This window comes from Athene noctua, chromosome 1 (genome assembly GCF_965140245.1).
Source record: "Athene noctua chromosome 1, bAthNoc1.hap1.1, whole genome shotgun sequence".
NCBI lineage: Eukaryota > Metazoa > Chordata > Aves > Strigiformes > Strigidae > Athene > Athene noctua.
In genome coordinates, this window is record NC_134037.1 from 51,777,923 (window position 1) to 51,797,649 (window position 19,727).

General features: G+C 44.3%; 1 protein-coding gene across 2 annotated transcripts in view; it reads left to right on the forward strand.

The window, feature by feature from the left end:
- Positions 1 to 19,727, forward strand: part of SOBP (sine oculis binding protein homolog) — a 120,016-nt gene that overhangs the window by 91,148 nt on the left and 9,141 nt on the right. For both annotated transcript variants that reach the window (XM_074896117.1, XM_074896118.1), the window contains one exon: positions 9,040 to 10,994. In XM_074896117.1, the coding sequence (XP_074752218.1) occupies positions 9,040 to 10,992 (1,953 nt within the window). In that variant the 3' untranslated portion in view covers positions 10,993 to 10,994. The remainder of the gene's footprint in view (positions 1 to 9,039; positions 10,995 to 19,727) is intronic.

Genomic DNA, 19,727 nt, shown 5'->3' on the forward strand with positions numbered 1-19,727 from the left:
TCAGAGCTGCACTTGAGACTTGACGGCTTGAGGCAAGGTTTGCTCTGCCCCACAGCCTCTTACATAACGTAGTTACGCTCAAAGGCCTGTTGAGTTACAATGGGATGAGGCTTCTCAGAGCCTGCATTACCCTTGAAAAGGGCAATGAGGCTTAGATGTTCTTTAGGCATTTCTGAAATGTGAGCCTTGGTGAGACAGGTTGTCTGTCCTGCTGAAGGCTTGTAAACCCCCCGCCTCTCCCTCCTGCTCTTGCCCTCCTTTCATCTTCTGAATCATCTTAATTTTATTTAGGACTTATGTCACTGCTGGAGTGGTGGTCTTAGCCAGTACTGAAACAGCAGTGTGGATGTGCCCTGTAATCAGCTCTTGTATGGTACAAGTGTAAAAACCCCACATTAAGGATTTTAAGGTTTAAATGCTGTTGTTGTCCCATTCTGTGTTATTTCAGCCAGGAAGGTTTCTGGGGAGAAGAACTTCCCTCTTGGCAAGCCACACCTCACACTACATTCATTTTCCCTGAAGTGTTGCCCACCGTATTGTGGGCTTCACCAGTGGTTTCAGATCCGAAGTTCCTCCTGTGGTTTCAAAGCCTCAGAATGAAGTTGAAAACATGGAGCTCAGCTGTTTATATACAAAATCAAATATGTAGCCACTCTGATGAAGCAAGACACAACCTGGATTTCTATAGGGCATTAGCATAACTTACATTCATTGCTTTTGGTTGGAAACATTAAAAAGCCCTCCAACACCAAGGAACACAAGGACTTTGAAAAGACTATGTTTTAAATACCACGGATGACAACTGCAATGATTCAAAAAATGAAATCAATTTATCATTAGCCATTAATTACCAAATAGCTCTATTTCTCCTTATGCTTCATGTAGCTTAGACTTTTGCATAATTAGGATGATAAATGGAGACAGAGTGGGTCTTGCATTTAAATGACATAAAGTCAGTATTTGCTCCTCAGAAAACTATGGTAAAGATTTTCATGAGGACAAGAAGTTTAGGAGAGTTACATCAGGGAAAAGAAAAGCAAGCAACCAGGCAAGCTTTGGTCTCTTTTAAACAGAGAGAAACTTGTCCAGGACGGTTTGAAGTTGTAGGCAACTGCAGTGTTCTGTTTTGTCAACTGTTTTTGCACAAAGCTCTAAACATTGTAAAAATCTGTTTTCCTTCACACCTAGCATCGCTACAAGCTATATTGTAACCACATTCACAGTGTGTTAGAGCCTGCCTCGGGGTTCCCTCGCAGCAGGTTTCAGCTGGAATGATTTTTTAAAATTTTTTATAATAATCGCTCCATTCAAATGGAACAATCATTATAAAAAATTATCACAAGCCATCTTGGACAGAAAAATCCTGCCACAATAAACATGCTGAATGTCTTGCAACAAGCACATCGAAAATGGTGATCGAGGCTGGATCACTGCATAGAGCCACACTTTGCATTATGCCTGTTACTAGTATTGTTTGACATTTGGTAGTGAAAGAGCATCAGTTCCCAGTCATGACAGCTGAGGCGGGGACTTTTGTCTTGAAAGTAGAAGCTGTGAACTGCCCTCCCTCTCTGAGGACAGTCTACCCATGGGCTAGCATGAAGCAGCTGCGGTGCTGGACATGCAGACCCCTGTGTACGCTTCTCAGACACTGGCCGTGCCCCGGGCTACCCAGTCCATCTTGGGAAGAAGCTTGAGCAGGTCCAAGGTGGGCATTTTGGAGGAAGATCGGGTAGGGAAAGGCAGGACACCTTAGTGAGTGACAGCAGGTTGTGCAGCTTCTGGCAAGGCTGCACCCACTCCATCTCTTGGTGCAAGGTGCTGGCAGCTGAATACTTTTTGTGGCAACTCAGCTGGGAAAAAAGCACAACAGCATTAGGATAAGCAAAAAAGCCTTTAAATTATGAATTTCAATTCCATTATGCTGATTATCGCTAACCTCTCAAAGGAGCTTGCCATTTGCTGTTGGGTCTGGGTGGAACATATTCCCCTCCTCTGCCTCACACTGACCTCATGCATCTGAGCAGAGCATGGCCATGTCCTTCTGCAGATCTTCACCTGCTCACTTTCCCAATCAGCACAGCAGGGTGCCTGCCTTGCACTTCTTAATATTCATCCCTTTTCTGAGTCAGGAAATGCTAAAAGGGAACGCCAGTGCCTTGGAACAATCTTTATGTCAAACAAATCACCATGTGTTTGTGTGCTGAATGGCACCTCCACAGCCCAGTGGGGGCTTTGCTTCCCCAGGGGCAGCTCCGAAGGGAGACCCTCAGGAGGTGAGCAGGGCAGGGGGTGATGAGTTGGTACAGACCTCCGAGTTGATGTTTGCAGGATGGGTCAGTCCAACCCAGAGCCCCACTGGGGCCACGGCTTCTCTGTGCTCATAGGTGTCGAATACATGAACACTTGAGGTACATCTCTTCCCCTAAAGTTTCTCCGTGCTTGGCCATGCAACAGACTGCAGAGATGGATCTGTGTGCAAGATTTAGCACTGTGGGCGGGATCTATGAGGGGATGTGTTGAGGAATTATCATTACATTTTTGGGGACCTGCTCCGAAGAGGAGACTTGGTGGTAGATAAATGGAGGAAAGAAGGGAGGGAGCAGGCAACCACATTGCCCAACAAGCTGGGGGAGCTGGCAAGGACAGCTGGGAGAGGTTTCACACTTCTTTGCCCTTTAAAGATAGTTAGCATATAGTCTATCAGGACACACATATCTAGGTTTCTTTTCTTCTAACAGACTGAATTTTCCCCAGATATCCTGCTGGGAGTGCTTCACAGCTGTGCGAGGTGGCCCAGGGGGCAAGGTGCCTTGGTGCCATGCTGCGGCAGGTGCTGGGTGATCTGCAAATTATCTGAGTGAGCTGTGTGTAAGAGCACTAGTTGTGACTCATTTGGCTGTTTATTAGAAACTTCTGTATGTGTGTTTCAAGCCACTAATTTCTAGATTGCTGCTGCATCCAATGTTTGGAAGGCTTCAAAAAACTTGTGCCCTTGTTGAAAAACATACGGCTGGTGTGTTGGGTTCTGGCTTGGCTGCAAGGCAGGAGTGCAGGGGGAGGGGGGTTGTCTCCTCGCCTTGCAGCTTTTGGAATGGGGTGGCAGCCTCTGCCTCCATGCCTCACACATCCTGGAGGGGTGGCAGCATCGGAAACTGCAGGGAAGGGCCTGAGACACAGCATGGGCTAAAAGCAAAGGCAGCCAGGGCCAGAATGGGCTATAGGAAATGTTCAGTGACGTCTGTGAAGCCAGAACATACGCCTGAGCATGTATGAAGAGACAGCATTTGGATACCACAGTTGGAAAAGGGAGTAGAAACTACCTAACAAAGTTGAATACATGGATTTTATGCCAGGAAGTGAGGGTTTGATAATCTTCAGTCCTGTGTTTCAACATTCTTGATGAGACCCTGGTCCTCAGGAGACTATGTGGCTCTCCTCTGTGCAAGGTGTTTCACAACAGCGTTTTCCTGAGCAAGGCTTTGTTAGTCTCCCTGTGGTGCTGGAGAAGCTAAAAAGGGTCTTTGCCCTAGTGACCCTTTTCTGTCCTCTCTCGAAGCTTTACCAGGGAGCTGATATTAGTCCAAAGTGCTGTCTATAAGGCATTGCAGAGGTGGTGTTTGCACATTACTCGTTTCTGGTTCCTCTTGGGCTGATGTAAATACCTCCACAGACAGATTTTAGCAAATGTATTTCTTAATGAAGTAGCGTCTGATACTCGCTCAGAGGTTGCTGTTGGACTGCACTAATGGATGAACTTTGTGCCTGCATTTGACAGCTGATTAAAGTATTAATTACCCTGTGCCTAAAGCCTGAGCGTGGCCCTTTTAAGCGCAGCAGGATCCCTGTGTTGTGCCCATGGGGCAACCTCATAGCCACGTCTGGACAGTGCTTTGGACATTTCTATCAAAATAAAGATATGGATGCCAACAGGAATGGCTTTTTCACCCTCTTTGTATTAGAGAAATTCAAGTGTTACGGGATCCCTTGGTCCTGGCTTCCTTGGTGTTCCTATATCGGGTACGAGTAGTGTTTCTGCTGATGCAGTGTCTTCTGAGTCAACTCCTGGTGTAGATTGCTGCATGTTTCACAGGAAAGCGGATGAATGATATCAAGTCATTGAGCTTATAAGTAGCACACTGGCAACACGCCACTAAAATATAAATACATTAAATGTACTGAAGGAAACGTTCATTCTGTTGTTTAGCGTTGGACATGCCCCAGTTAGGTAAATTTAATCTTCTTGAGGGTTGTTGCGTTACAGCTGAATGAGATAGGCAGTTATCTTATTACTGATCTTTTCTGTCATTCAGGGTTTGTGTTCTGGCATTCACGGTGTGAAGTGTGCTTGCCCAGGAGCAGTACTATGAGTATTTTTCAGGGGAGCTGAAGGTGCGTAGGGGATCTATTAGCACCTTGTGAAGTCTGACCCTTTATCTTGGGAATGTTCACACTCCTTGTCAGGCACACCACTACCAGTCAATCCCACCTCCTTTTGGGTAGAAATGTACAAAATGGTTACTTCGCCTGTGTTTGTTAGGAAATGTCTGAAACTCAGCCTTGCAGCATTTATTTTCTTCCCATGTATTCCTTTTGTTAACTTGTGCTATGGGCTTTTCTGCCACAGTTCCTTCCAAAATCCCCAGCCTTGCCTCTGCTCCTGTTGAGATCAGGGGCAAGGTTCCCACCAGCTCACCAGAGTGAGCGGAGGCTGGCATTAAGTGTCAGACCCAAAGCCAATTGACTGCATTAAAGAGGAATCTCTCCATTGTTTTCCACGGGTGCTGGGTCAGGCCCTCCAAACATGATCCCACAGCATTAACTCTTGTGACTAATCCTGCTGAAACCCAGAGAGCTACTCCCATGCGTAAGCACTACCAAAGCCAATGCGCAGCATTAACAAGCACTCTGCAACAGTTTAGCTTTTCTCTTGGCTGTACGGTGAAGAGGAAGGATGAGGCAGGAAAAGGGAAGCAGAAGGACTAAATGAACAAAGAGATTTTGAGCCGATTATGAAGAACAATGATGTTCTGTATGGAATGCAAGTACTTAAAAAATAAGACATTGGCTGTGTGTTTTACAGATAAGAAAATGTTATTTTATTGAACGGAAAGATATATATGTTTCACCTATCACATCTGAACTAATCTGTGTAGGCTTTTAGAAGAAGTCTGTAATTACTCTGAGCACGTCATTAGTTAGATGTAAAATGAATGATATTGCTCCATTTTATTACCTCTAGTGATATAGCCATTTGTATCATAAATTCATTGACCTCATCTTAAATGATCAATCCTGTAAGACAGACTTGATTCATTAATTCTTAAGTGACATTTTTTCTCCTCCAGTAATTTCCTCCTTATTGTAAGGACTGTTGTTCTACCTTTTAGTATGGTATTGTAAGGTGTCACATTGCCTGCATATGACATGCACATTTTATACTTGTGTCTTAAACAAGCAGCATAGACTGCTTATGTAAGGAGGAATGAAGAAAGAAAATAATGAAATACATGGATGTAGTAGATAGGTATTTCTCACTGATGTTAACTTCAGCACTTTGAGATGTTGCATAAAATCAATGAGATAATTGTTAGATATTGGGTCCATCCAGGATGTTCAGAGGAACAGAATTCTGCCTTATTTTCTGTGGCTTTAATTAATTTTATCTAGTGTGAAAATATACATAGCGGTCTGTGATCAATATGTGAGTGAGGCAGGCAGACTTCAGAGTTTCTTGTACCTCAGTGAATTATTGAAAACAGGAGAAATCAGTAGAGAATTTCTAAGAAGGATTTCTAAATATTTTACTGCAGAAGAGAAAATATTTGTTTAGCTAGGAGTGACATAGGAGCCCACTTGAGATAAACAAATCAATACAGCAATAAACCACTAAAGTATTTCAGTGACTTTTTCAACTGATAACTAATAAAATTAAATTATTAGAAAAGATGCCGCAAGTTTTTTGAGGGCTGTATTTTTCTTTCAGTCTGTTTAATTAAAGTCACAGAGGGGACTCTTCCTAGAACGATAAGGAGGCTGGGTTTACTTTCTCATATTTCTCAAGTGCTTCTTTGGCAGCAGGCTTGTAAGTTGGTTTGCTTCCTTTGCCCTGAAGGAAGGGCAAGTCTTAGGTGCAGCATCCTAGGACTAAATCAGGGAAGCAGCTGCATCTGAAGTCCTGCCTCATTTCTTGCAGCAGCCATCTCCGAGGCTGGTCTCCTCATCTTTCCCCTGCAAGCAGACACTGTTTTTGTGGATGATGGGCCAGTGTGGGCTTCAGCCTGCCCCAGCCTGCCCCAGGAGCCAGCTGGGAGCTCCTGCTACCTCTTTGTGCAGCTCTTGGGGTACATATGGAGACACCCTGCCTCTATGAACAGCTCTTGGGGTAAGAGCGTACCCAACAAGCGACAGAAGGAGCACAGTGGTGTATATCCTGTTTCCATACATGCAAAATAGATAACATTTTGTGGCTACAGCAGTGAGCTCTCAATCAAAAATTACTTTAAGGTAAATTCAGCATCATTACTGAGATAAATAGTACCTTATTAACTCACAGCATAGACTCACAAATTCCTCTTTTGTCTGCTTGGAAAACAGTGGCAAGCCAGAAAATTTAAGGAGGTCAGTTCTAAGATGTTTCCATCAGATGATCCTGTGCTGACTTGCCAGGTGGGTGGCAAAACCCATACCCATGCCAAATACCCAGGATGGTTCAGTGCCCACTGCTGCATGTTTGCACTACCTGCGGTGAGGGGTTGCCCAGCTCCGGTGCTGTCTGTGATGGCCACTGAGCCTTCTTGCAGGGAGCAGAGGGAAAGCCAATGCCTAGTAAAACCCAGGAGCCCTTGGAAGTGGGGGTGACCCTGCTTTGTTCTGCTCAGTGCACTCCTGCTTCCCATCCGCCCAATGCCTGGGGCAATGCATGTGCTGGTGGCAGCAGAGTCGTTTATCTCGACTCTTCTGTGCATTTGACAGGCTTTTTGTCCACATTTTTTAGGGCACTACATCGTCAGCGTGTGTTCCATGCAGGGCTGGACTTGTCTGTAAATATACCAAGAAATTTTCTTCCTTGCATGGGGCATCGGGCTGGAAATACACCCGTTCCTAATGCCGCACGCGTTGAGCAGCACCAGCACCCCCTCTGCTTTATCTCATGTGGGTGGCCCTGTGTCCGTGTGCCAAAGCTAAAAATCTGAACCCTGCATTCCCAAACTTCAGGCATGACAATAGTTGTTACTTCTCAAATAATTATTTAGTTTGATTTAAATGTTGGGATGAAAACTTCTCGGTAGAGAGAGGGAGGGAGTGTGTGTGGAGTGTGTGAATGGGGAGGGAAGGCAGGAGAGGGAATCAAATAGCAACTTGACTGGATAACCAAAAGTTTTCAGAGTTAAGATAAATGGGCTAATAGCCATAGCATATAGTGTGTGTGTGTGTGCACATATATATATATATATTAAAGATATATTACTGAAAACTCAAAAATGTCACCACTGTTTATGTTAAAGGAAAGCTGAGAGTTAAATGAGATGGGTAATCAGATGCCCGACATATGTTGTTTTGAATTGTTTATATGGCCAATAGTTATTAAAATTAATTATCCTTTTAATGCAGTCTTTTCACAATCATTTTCTTTTTTTCTTTTTTTCTTTTTTTTGTGCAAAAGATACAGTAATTTCAAAACAAGCTAATACGGACTATTTGGAAAAGGCAGAACAAACAATACCAGGATGTATTCTGACATGGTCATAGGCTCAACATGCTGATAGAAAGCACCAAAAATCTCTGTCAGCAGAGTATTTTGAGAAGTAATGTAAATGACAAAAATGGGTTTTTTTGTGTGTGTAAAATTCTGTCAAAAAAGTAAGGCACTGAAAAATCTGACATCTGTTTATCTGTTTATAGCTATGGCAAGATTACTCATATTAATTCTTGTTTAAAATGCCATATGAAGGAAAGGCATTTGTGCAAACAAGAGTCATATTTGAATTGTAGATCATGTCTTCACCATCTGTGAGAGCTGTTGGTGTTGCAAAATTAATGTGTTAATGAAATCACAATAATTTCTCTGAAGTAATGGATTCTGAAGCCTAGAATGACTATTTTTTGAACTTTGGTGTCTAGTGGTTTACAACTGGGAAAACCTTTCACAGCTTAATTAGTTCTGCAGCCTTACTTTTAAAAAAAATTGGCTATGCCTTCACCACACCAATAGTAACACAGAAAGGATTAAATGGAAAGCAGAGAAACAAACCAAAAATGAGCCTGCAATGCAAACTTTTTGCTGTAGTATTTGAAAAGTTGCTAAATAGGCCCTTGCTTGCCAAGAAGTTTTACTCAAAGTGACTCGTACACAAGAGTGGGCAAACAGCTCAGAAAATAATTCCAGCTTGCTGAAACATCACAAATTAGGACTATTTGAACCTTACACAAATGTCCTGACTATTTCCAAGTTTCTCCTTGGAATGAAGGGCAAAGGATGAATGATGCTTTTTGCTTTGTGATGCCATTTTAAAATACCACACCCTTTCCAACTTACTATTTGATATCCTTAATAGAATACTAAATGTTACAGTGTGCTGCAGTTTAGCAGACACGATTTGCATTCATTTCCAGCAACTTTCTGAGTCCTTTTCCAGTTACACTCCTTGTGTAGTATGGCATCTCAGATGGTACAGGTGTGCTTAGATTACCACTGAGGAGTAACCACAGCCATACTCATATAGATTTTATATACTTACATATGTCTGTTATAACAGCTTATGCCAGCTGAGGATTCTTCTCTGTGATTTAAGATATATAATGTACTGTATAAGGTAGAATTTAGGTCATGGGAGCCAAAAAAGGGAGTGACATTCAATTCACCAATATTTTGGAGAAAAAAGCGCATAGTTTTCACAAACGTAACTTCTTTTTTTTTTTTTTTTTCTGCTAGAAAAATAATGCATTTAGAAAGCAACTGAAAAATGACTTTTAAAATAACACTATGAAGAGAAGATTGCTTTTCTTACCTGATTTGATTTTATTACTGTGTTGTAGGTATGTGACTGGTGTAAGCACATAAGACACACAAAAGAGTATCTGGATTTTGGGGACGGGGAAAGAAGGCTTCAGTTCTGCAGTGCAAAATGTCTCAATCAGTACAAAATGGACATTTTCTACAAAGAGACACAGGCCAATCTTCCAGCTGGACTGTGCAGTACATTACATCCTCCAGTCGAAAATAAAGCAGAAGGCACTGGGGTGCAGCTGCTGACTCCAGATTCTTGGAATATACCGCTAGCAGATGCTCGGAGAAAAGCCCCATCCCCAGTGTCTGCAGCTGGCCAAATTCAAGGTCCTGGACCATCAGCATCTACCACTGCCTCTCCGTCTGACACTGCCAACTGCTCTGTCACTAAAATCCCCACGCCAGTTCCCAAACCTATTCCCATCAGTGAGAATCCAAATATTCCGCCAGTTTCTGTCCAGCCACCTGCTAGCATTGTGCCTCCAATTGGTGTCCCACCTCGCAGTCCTCCCATGGTGATGACAAACCGTGGGCCAGTTCCTCTGCCCATATTCATGGAACAGCAAATTATGCAGCAAATCCGTCCACCATTTATTCGTGGGCCACCTCACCATGCCTCAAATCCTAACAGCCCTCTGTCAAATCCAATGATTCCTGGAATCGGTCCTCCACCAGGTGGTCCCAGAAATATGGGTCCCACCTCTAGCCCCATGCACAGGCCGATGCTTTCCCCTCATATCCATCCCCCCACAACACCTACCATGCCTGGGAATCCTCCCGGCTTGTTGCCGCCTCCCCCTCCCGGAGCTCCTTTGCCTAGTCTTCCCTTTCCCCCTGTCAGCATGATGCCAAATGGTCCTATGCCTATGCCACAGATGATGAACTTTGGATTGCCATCCCTTGCCCCGCTGGTGCCACCCCCGACTCTACTAGTGCCATATCCGGTCATTGTCCCTTTGCCCGTCCCCATCCCCATTCCCATCCCCATCCCTCACATCAACGACTCCAAGCCCCCCAATGGCTTCTCCAGCAATGGCGAAAGCTTCATTCCGAGTACCTCCAGCGAGACGCCTGGGGCAAAGCCAACCAATAGCTCTTCATCCCCTCGAGAGTCAAAGCAAGGATCATCCAAATCCTCTGACTCATCACCGAGCTGCTCAGGCCAGTCCCTAAATCAAGCTCAAGTGCTTCAGGAGCACAGTAAAAATGAAGTTGTTGACTTGACTGTCAGACCTAGTAGTCCAGTGAACAGTAAATTTGGTTTCCCCAGTGTACTACAGGGTCCACAGGACGGTGTGATAGACCTAACAGTAGGCCACCGGTCTAGGCTGCACAATGTTATCCACAGGGCTTTACACGCCCAAGTGAAAGTTGAACGTGAACCTAACAGTGTTGTAAATTTGGCTTTTGGTAGCTCGGACAAAAGGAACTGCAGCGACTGCAGGGACAACTGCAGCCCAGTTGACTCAAAAATGTTACCGTGCAGTGATGGAGCTCACTGTTGTCCTGTCTCCTTGGCCTCCGGCACACCAGGACTGGAAGCTGGTGCAGCAGTGTGCAATGTCATTGTGAATGGCACGAAGAGCACGGAGGGTTCCAAAAACCCGGAGCAGCCCCAGGAGCCAAAAAAGCCCCAGCCTGCGGAGGAGCTGGCGGTGAGCGAGCTGGAGTCCGTTAAGGAGAATAACTGCGCATCAAACTGCCACCTCGAGGGAGATGTTGGCAAGAAGACTGGGGAAGAGTCCCTTACTGGGGGAGACAAACAGGACCCGAACCTTAACAATCCAGCAGACGAGGACCATGCATATGCTTTGCGGATGCTGCCCAAGACAGGTTGCGTGATCCAGCCTGTGCCAAAACCAGCAGAAAAGACTGCTATCGCACCATGCATTATCTCAACGCCAATACTCAGCACAGGGCCAGAGGATCTGGAGCCACCATTGAAAAGGAGGTGTCTCCGAATTCGAAATCAGAATAAGTAAAGGTTTGTGTAATCACTACTGACTTCTGTGTGAATAGAATGAGTATTTTCAGGTATGAGGTCAAACTCATGTGGATGTGGCCTCTGTGAAACAAAAAATATACAGATTCTGATTTATTGGCACTTTCAGAAAACTATTGGTATTTCTGTTTCACTATTGTTCTTTGTGTTGTATTGCATCTGTACCTGTCAGTACTCCATCCATCAGCAGCCTCATTACACTTTTGCTCACAGAACATTTCGTGATGGTGCTGGCTGTGAAGTTATTGTGCTGTGTACGTCAAAGTCAGTAGTTTTCTGCCTAGGATATGGTTTAGGTCTGGGCCATTAATCTGCTTACTGATTCCAGCTGAGTTACGCAGCAACTCAAGCCTTCATGATGATGATTGAAATTGCCCTACAGCATAGCATAGAGCAGGGCAACGCAGCTGCTTCCTGCTAGCTCAGATCCAATTGACTTACCAAATGGTCATCTCCAACCATCTTACTTCGGTCTGCCTCCAGACTGCACCCTGGCTTTCAGCTGGGCTGTTCTCCGCGGACCAAACCCCCTCTCCCTGAACTCTCCTTCCTTGGGTATCAGTGCTTAGGGACTGCCTGCTGTTTGGGACCTGCCCGCTATAGCTTATCTCAGCAAGACTTGTGCCATGGGACTTTACTCTTTTAATGGAGTTATCTGCCTTAATGTAAGTCTCCCACCTTAGAAAAGCAGTTGAGGTTTCCCGCAGCCCTGTGGTTGTTATGTGTGTGTTGTGCCTGGTAGGACTACAACGCAAGGCAGAGATATGGGTAAGTCCACCAACAACCCTGGCTTGTCCAAGGGCAGTGCTCCAGTGTCAGAACCCCCCCACCCTACATTCCCTATTCCCAGCCTACTGAATCCCTCTGATAAAACAGCGCCTTTGTAAAACTGTTAGTTTAATGTATGTCTGGTGCTTCAAACCTGTGAGCAAGAAACAAATGTAATTGCATTTGTTTAGATTCACAAGCGTGGAGAACTTCTTTCAGGAAAAGGGAAAATGGTGGGTGTTGCAAGAAATCTGTTCAGCAGTAAAATACTGACGGTTTGCCGGATGTGGCTTGATGACATGCCAGATTTCATTACAAACCATGGAATATCCTGTAGCCTCCAGTAAATCCCTGTCCCTGGTAGCACAAATATTGACTGCAGCGGTGCAGTACGAATATTGCCTTGAAGGGCTTGGCACCCACAACCAGAGATAGCAGCACAGGCTGTGGAATCTGGGCCATCGCAACATCTACCTGCTCCATCAGTGCAGGCTAATTGCACCATCAAAGATACCGAAGTATAGTCAGGACTCCCTTTTCATTTCTTAATGCCACATTCCCTGTGCTGGCTGCAGTGCCGGAAACGTTACTTCTCTTGATCACAAACAGTATTTATTTACTTTCTTTGGTGGAACAGAACCATTATTTTTTGCTCTTGGCATGTGCTGACACATTTAAAAGATACATTTGTAAGAATAGAGGACAAGTATAACTTTCTTGGACTAATAATCAATATATACAACAACTCAGAAGTCAAATGAATATTTAAAATCTTTACATGCTCCTAGGCCCTGGTATTGGGGATCCCCCTACCCACCCCTGAGGTATGGCTGGACTATATGTCCCTCTCAGCAGCAAGATCTTTATTGCAAACTCCGGTGTGCCACCTTTGGAGCTTGAAAGATTGTCTCTTCATAAATGTAGACATGCTTTTACCTAGGGGCTGTGATTTGGTCTAGTGAGAAGGACACTATTTGACTGTATCCCTTTTATTTAATTCTAGGGGAGCCGTGGTTAACCCATCCTTTCCACCTTGCTCAGGTTCCCCATAGCTGTGGTTTGTTTCAAGCCATCACTAAGAGACTCACACATTTGTGTGTTGATACCATAGTCAAATACAGGCTGGTTCTTAGCATCTCTTTATGCTTGCCCAGACCATCCAGGCTGCAGTAATGCCACCTCTCCAAGGTCCCGATCACAAGAAGAGTGTAGCATCATCCAGAGCCAAAGCCTTAAAACTCAAGAGAGAGTTCTGTCTTCACTGACTTGTGTATTTTTGCCTGTTGACACAATTATACATGACTTCACAGATAATATTTGACAGAGAAAGTGGGCAAACTGAACAAGCTGCATTGAAAAGACAAGAAGGATGCATTATCACTCAGTTATTCTCCTCAGCTTTTTGTATTCTCTAAATGTCAATAACTGACACTGTGGTTATCCTCAGGAATAACCATTTTCCCATTCACCAAGAGTTTTATATATTCTTTTGTATCAGTGTAAGGGTTATTTTACAGAAGTTTTCAGGTTGTCAGGCAAGATTAATCTGACCCAGTGTAGACATCTGGAATGAAGACACAGCTGAGCTAATTGTCTGAACTCTCTTTAAAGTCAACCTAGAGAAGCAGGCACTTCAAAGAGACAGCTGAGCTCATCCTGAAGTCAACAACTCAGACAGCTTGATGATCTAGACGAGGGGATCGAGTGCACCCTCAGTCAGTTTGCAGATGACACCAAGTTGGGTGGGAGTGTTGATCTGCTCGAGGGTAGGGAGGCTCTGCAGAGAGACCTGGACAGGCTGGAGCCATGGGCTGAGGCCAACTGGAGGAGTTTCAATAAGGCCAAATGCCGGGGGCTGCCCTTGAGCCACAACAACCCCCAGCAGCGCTACAGGCTTGGGGAGGAGTGGCTGGAGAGCTGCCAGTCAGAGAGGGACCTGGGGGTGTTGATTGACAGCCGGCTGAACAGGAGCCAGCAGTGTGCCCAGGTGGCCAAGAAGGCCAATGGAATCCTGGCTTGTGTCAGCAACAGCGTGGCCAGCAGGGACAGGGAAGGGATCTGACCCCTGTACTCAGCACTGGTGAGGCCGCCCCTCGATTCCTGTGTTCAGTTTTGGGCCCCTCACTACAAAAAGGACATTGAATGACTCGGGGGTGTCCAGAGAAGGGCAACGCAGCTGGTGCAGGCTCTGGAGCACAGGTCGTACGAGGAGCGGCTGAGGGAACTGGGGGTGTTTAGTCTGGAGAAGAGGAGGCTGAGGGGAGACCTCATCACCCTCTACAGCTACCTGAAAGGAGGGTGCAGAGAGCTGGGGATGAGTCTCTTTAATCAAGTCACAAGCGATAGGACAAGAGGGAATGGCCTAAAATTGCACCAAGGAAGGTTTAGACTAGATATTAGGAAGCATTTCTTTACAGAATGGGTTGTTGGGCGTTGGAATGGGCTGCCCAGGGAGGTGATCACCATCCCTGGAGGTGTTTAAGAGTCAGGCCGACATAGGGCTGAGGGATATGGTGTAGTTGGGAACTGTCAGTGCTAGAATGGTTGGACTGGATGATCTTCAAGGTTCTTTCCAACCTAGATGGTTCTTTCCAACCTAGACGGTTCTGTGTTTCTGTGATTCTGTGAATTGTGCCCTAGGAGTCCCTACTTCTTCCCTGCTGTGAGGGAAACTTAGGGTGACTGGCACAGACATAGATATCTCCATAGACACTGAAAGTTAACAAACCCAGGCAAGGTGTCTGCCATGCCTCTGGGGTTTGTGCATAGCATGGCATGGTGATAGTTAGTCTGTGTTCATTCCCTCTTTTCTCCACAAAAAGAAAAGAAGTAGCTTCTATGCAGATGAGGTCTGAGACCAGGATCCTTGTGTGCTTCAAGGGAAAGAGGATACCCAAAATACTCTGCAGAAGTAAACAGCGTGATAACCATCTCATTCCAGTGGGTATCTCAGTGAAATGCGGGTGGGTTTTGAGCCTCTCAAGGCATGCACAAGTGATTTGCCTGGCTCCGATGATTGATCTGAGGTGAGGACCCTTTGGTTTCATGCAGAGCCCTTCTTTCACTAGTGCTGGTAATAGCCAGTCCAGGGGAGCAAGGGGGCTGCTTAGATTTCTAGACTCCCAGCAGTTTGTCTGTGAAGGCTACGCAGGGCTTAGTCAGCCCGTGTCTGTACAGAGGGGACAAGCAGGGGGAGCAGACCATCAGTACAGGCCCTTATGCCACAGCCCTGCCCTCTGCCATTCCCATGACGTCTTCCTGCCCAGGCCTGGGGAAGGGCAGAGGTAAAACCCTGCTCCTTTGGCAGTCTGGTTGTGGGGAGGATCCCTCATGAGACACTCCCAGACTTACAGAAATTCTACTAAAATACAAAGAGGATAGGAGCTGTACTAATAACTATGTTGACTTGGGCTTTTGGAGGTTTTTGTTGATTGCACTGGCCATGCTAACCTGGGAGAAGAAAAAATCCAGAGAATTGTCGTTTTCTCTCTTTCTCCCCATCTACCCTAATTGGAAAATCTGAACATATTGCCCTAATGTACAACTTTTCCTGGACTTTATTTCCCATTATATTGTATGAAAAGAAGGAAATTAGCCAAATATTTTTACGCTAGAGTTCTGGACAGACATATTGAGTTCATGTAATAGCAACATGGACTCTAAAAACGAATCAATGCAAGCGTGACCTCTTCAGGCAAGTTGCCAAACTCTTGATTATTTAATGTACCAATTACTTGATTATTGGAAGTGCTAATCAGCAACATAATCCTTGATGTTAAAGTTTAGTCTCTCCATCAGGATGTGGACTGTGAAGCTGTTCTAGCTTGATGCAATTTGAAGAACCAGCAAAAGATGTCTTGGTGACGAAGTCCTACTATGAAAAAGGAATGAAGCTAGGAAGAATTTTCTGTTGAGTGTTATTTTTTTAAAGTTTGAGCAACGTGAGTTTCTAAAATTAGCAGTGTTAGTATTGCCTGCCTACATGCTTTATGTCCAGGCGGGATCAGTTTTAACCCTCCAGTTTTGGTGTCAAGGTTTCCTAAAGCAAATAAATTAGGAAGCACTAAGGTCTGCTTGGATTTAACATGATAGTTATGGTAAACTAAATTAGAAAATTAAGTGGCACATGCTAAACTCACAACTAGCTTCTGTTTGTGTGTGTGTGTGTGTGTGTGTGTGTGTGTTGACTAATCCTATGTTGGGGTAACCAGGGATTTTTTCTGCTTGTGTCAGCAGAATTTCTCCCAGAAGTAATGGAAATAGTAGGAGTACGGCCACCTATCGAGCCAACCCATATGTCCTGGGGTCAGCATCTGTTGAGTTATAGGACCAGACCCCCAGCTGTCTAGTCCTTACATTGTAGTCATAAAAATAGACAACATGCAGAACGCTCCAGTTCAGATCAGAAGTAATATATATCCCACTGAGCTCCCCTGCCCATAATGGTCCAGAACAAGATTTCCTGCTCTGGTCAGGATTCCTGAGGCAAGGGGCATAGCTATTAACCTCCCTTTCTGCCTTAAGAGTTTTTATCACTCCCCTGTCACTGTAGCGTTTATCTACCAGCATCCTACCCTGCCCTTGGTCTGATCAGGATAGAATTTGAAGGTATACTTGAAAACAGTTTTTATATATTTAAGCACATTTTTATGCTAATCATCTTTGTTGACACAGTACTATAGGCCAGAGCCTTAGCTAATTTTAACTGGATATAGTTCCACTGGTGCTAAACTAATTTAAATCAGCAGAGTAATTGGGCTCATACACTTAACACCTACTCTTCTGGTTCAGAAGTTTTCCTTCACCTGCCTTCTCATGACCCTACAGAAATCTTCCTTTTATCCGAAGGGGGAGAAGAGACAATGTTAACACCACAAAGCCTTAAACACATTTGCTTGGAACTGAAGCTTTGCCCTTGAGAGTTGCCTGGCTCTAGCAGAGTGATCTTACTTTTCAAAATTGCCTGTGCAGCTTCTTCTTAGATATATTAAATCTGAAAAAGGATTTCCCGGGGGGGGGGGGGGGAAAAGAAAAAAAAAAATTGTTCTCAAAATGTTGAAGTATAAAATGACATACTTCCAGGGTAGCTTTCAGCTCCCACATCTTGCTGCTGGGGTGTGGGAGCGCTAACTTCCGTCTCAGTGGCAGTAAATAGCAGGCTCGTGGTATGCTGCCGTAGATCACTGCACACTCTTTGAAATCAAAGGAACAAGTGCTGATTTCTGATGGGTTCCTCCTGTTTTTCCATATAACCCATATAACCTCCTAGGGCATATGGTTCAAGTATAAAATCTGATTCTTGAACCCAGTTTAGAAAATAACTATACCTAGTCTGATTTGCAAAGGTAGTGAGCATCTAGGGCTGCTGGTGAATAAAATACATGGCCAGAACTTCAGCCAGCAAAAAATAACATTGCACAACTGAAAGACCCACAGTAATCTGCAAAGTTTGCAGTTCCTGGAGGCTGTAGCCTACCTGACAGCTCCCAAGATCTGGGACCACTGACTTCAGAGATAATTTTGGTGCCTACTTGCCCTTATTAGTTTTCATCATCTTGTGAAATGAAAATTACTTGAACTGAAATAAGCATCTTAAGCCGTGCCATTGCCTAAACTGGTACAACCCACATTCGTATTGAAACAATGAGTTACTCATGATTGTTTTGTCAGGCTTTAAAGACTGACCAAGCACTTTCATACATATAAGGCCTAATGCTGCTCTCATTTAAGTTGGTGCAGAGTAAAGTCAGCTGCATTCAAAAGTGTGAAGTGTAAAACGGGTGTAGGAGGAGATTATAGCTCTCCATCAGTCTGTTCTTGTGCTGTCAAGCTACCAAAGTCAGTGGCTCAGGAAAAGTTTATGAGGAAAAAAAAGGTACAACTCATGATTAAATACAGAGACCCTAACAACAAATACCATAGTAAAACAGACAGATACGCTTGTAAAAACCTCATCTGAGACAATGACTGCCTTTACATTCAGAGGCCGAGATCCCGGACAGTATGTGTCTGATTGCCACTGAAATCCGATAAGGAGCTAAGCACCTAATAACCTTTGTGAAGCTTGACCCTGAAACAACCATGGCCAACTTCGGTGTGGAGCAGGGAGCTCTGAACAACTGTGAGGAGCTTATAAATTATTTCTCAGTATTACATGCAGTATCTGAAAGTGGGTCAGAAAGGCACATAACACTTTTAAGGACTGTGTTTGCAAAAAAAGTTGGACATAATCAAGCAGTGAGCAATAGATTTTAAGATACATTCCTGCTAAAAAAGCAGCGTATGATTCAGGCAAAGCAGAAGTAAACTATTTAAGCAAGAAATCAGGAACAAATCAGACTGTGACAAGCAAGATTTGTGAAGCACGTTTTGTTTCCAGATTACCTGCTGAGTCTCTCTTTGCCTATTTTTAGGTCCCATAGAGCAGAACAGGCAAGTTAAGCATATTCCTGGGTGCCTCCATCAGTCAAGGCCTCACAGCTGAGGCCTACTAATCATTACCTTATTGACACTATTTTGATAATGAGTTGCATTTCCCTCCCAGGACCAGAGGTTGTGCTTGGAAGCATGTGCGATCATCTCGTGAGAGTCATGAATCGAAGTAACCTCTGACATTTTGCAGAACCCTCAACTATACAACATTTGCTTCTACCATGCAAATTAGAGCTAATTAAATATCTGGGCTTGATCCTGTGCAGTACTATGTGCACTCAGCACTTGGTGCCTCTAATGCAAGTTGAAGGCCCTCAACATGTTACAGACCGAGGTCTTGCCTCTGATTCATTTGCATGGCTTTACTTCCCCAGACACGATTTTGGTATTTGAAAAGAATGGTATTCCTGTACAACATGTGTCTCAATTTGTAACGATATCCTCCCTGCAGCTGGCTTGCTTTTCCGAGTGTTTCTGAAACATTATTGTCTTAAACTCAAGCCAACCTACAATAACAAATTATCTAAAGGCAAAGAGGCTGAACTGCATTTGTCGAGAGGATGCCCCCACTCTCTGCTGCACTTCATCTTCCAGTCCCAGTTTTGGACTTTCAGTCTGTGTAATGTAACCATCTTCTATGGAAGGACACATTTAAAAAAAATAAAAATAAAAAATAGGGGGTTTAGGTATTGGGTAGTGCAGAGTGAAATAACTATCGAGTTCTCAACCTCTCTGGAAAGAGCTGCATCCCATCATCAGCCAATTGATATTGAAACCTATGGTTACAGCAATTTTCAACTATTTATTTGCAGTGCATGTGGTTAAATGTAAAACTTCGTGTTGCCTGCTTACACTCCAAATATTTATAAGCTTTCATGGACCACTTGTGCTGCCACTTCTAAGTTGCTTATCCAAAAGGAGGGGGAAAAAAAACCCTTTCCCACAGGAATTCTCCAATTGAGAGATGTTTGAACAGGAATAGAAAATAAAAGATACACAATGAAGTTACCAAGAACTTGAATTCTTACCCTAAATTTGAAAGGTCAATTAAATGATAATTCAGTTTTATTTGAAGCATTTAACCAATTACTGCTGAACCAGTTATCTTGGTGTAAAAATATTGTTCCTGTTTTCTTGAGGTGGCAGGGGAGGTGGGAAATAGAGAAAACCTAAAACAACAGTTGGGTCCAACACAGGTTGCTCAGTGTCCAGCAGTGCTGGGGATAAGGGAGGTGCCCTAAAGTGCATGGCACTGCACTGAGGTCTATCCAGGTCTCACTTGCTTGTTCCTTACGTGTTCTGGATGGGTTTTTCCTCCTCCTTCCCCCACAGTATAATCTACCTGACATTTTGGCTACCTGAGCATATCCACTTGCCTTTGGATGAGTCTTCACCCTCTCTTGCTCAGGCTGAAATGAACTGGGATGGGGGCTGTGAAAACCAGAGAGAAACCTCATGGGGACAGTGCCAGGCATGCAGTCCTGGATGGTGGTGGATGGAGGGGTCATTTATGGG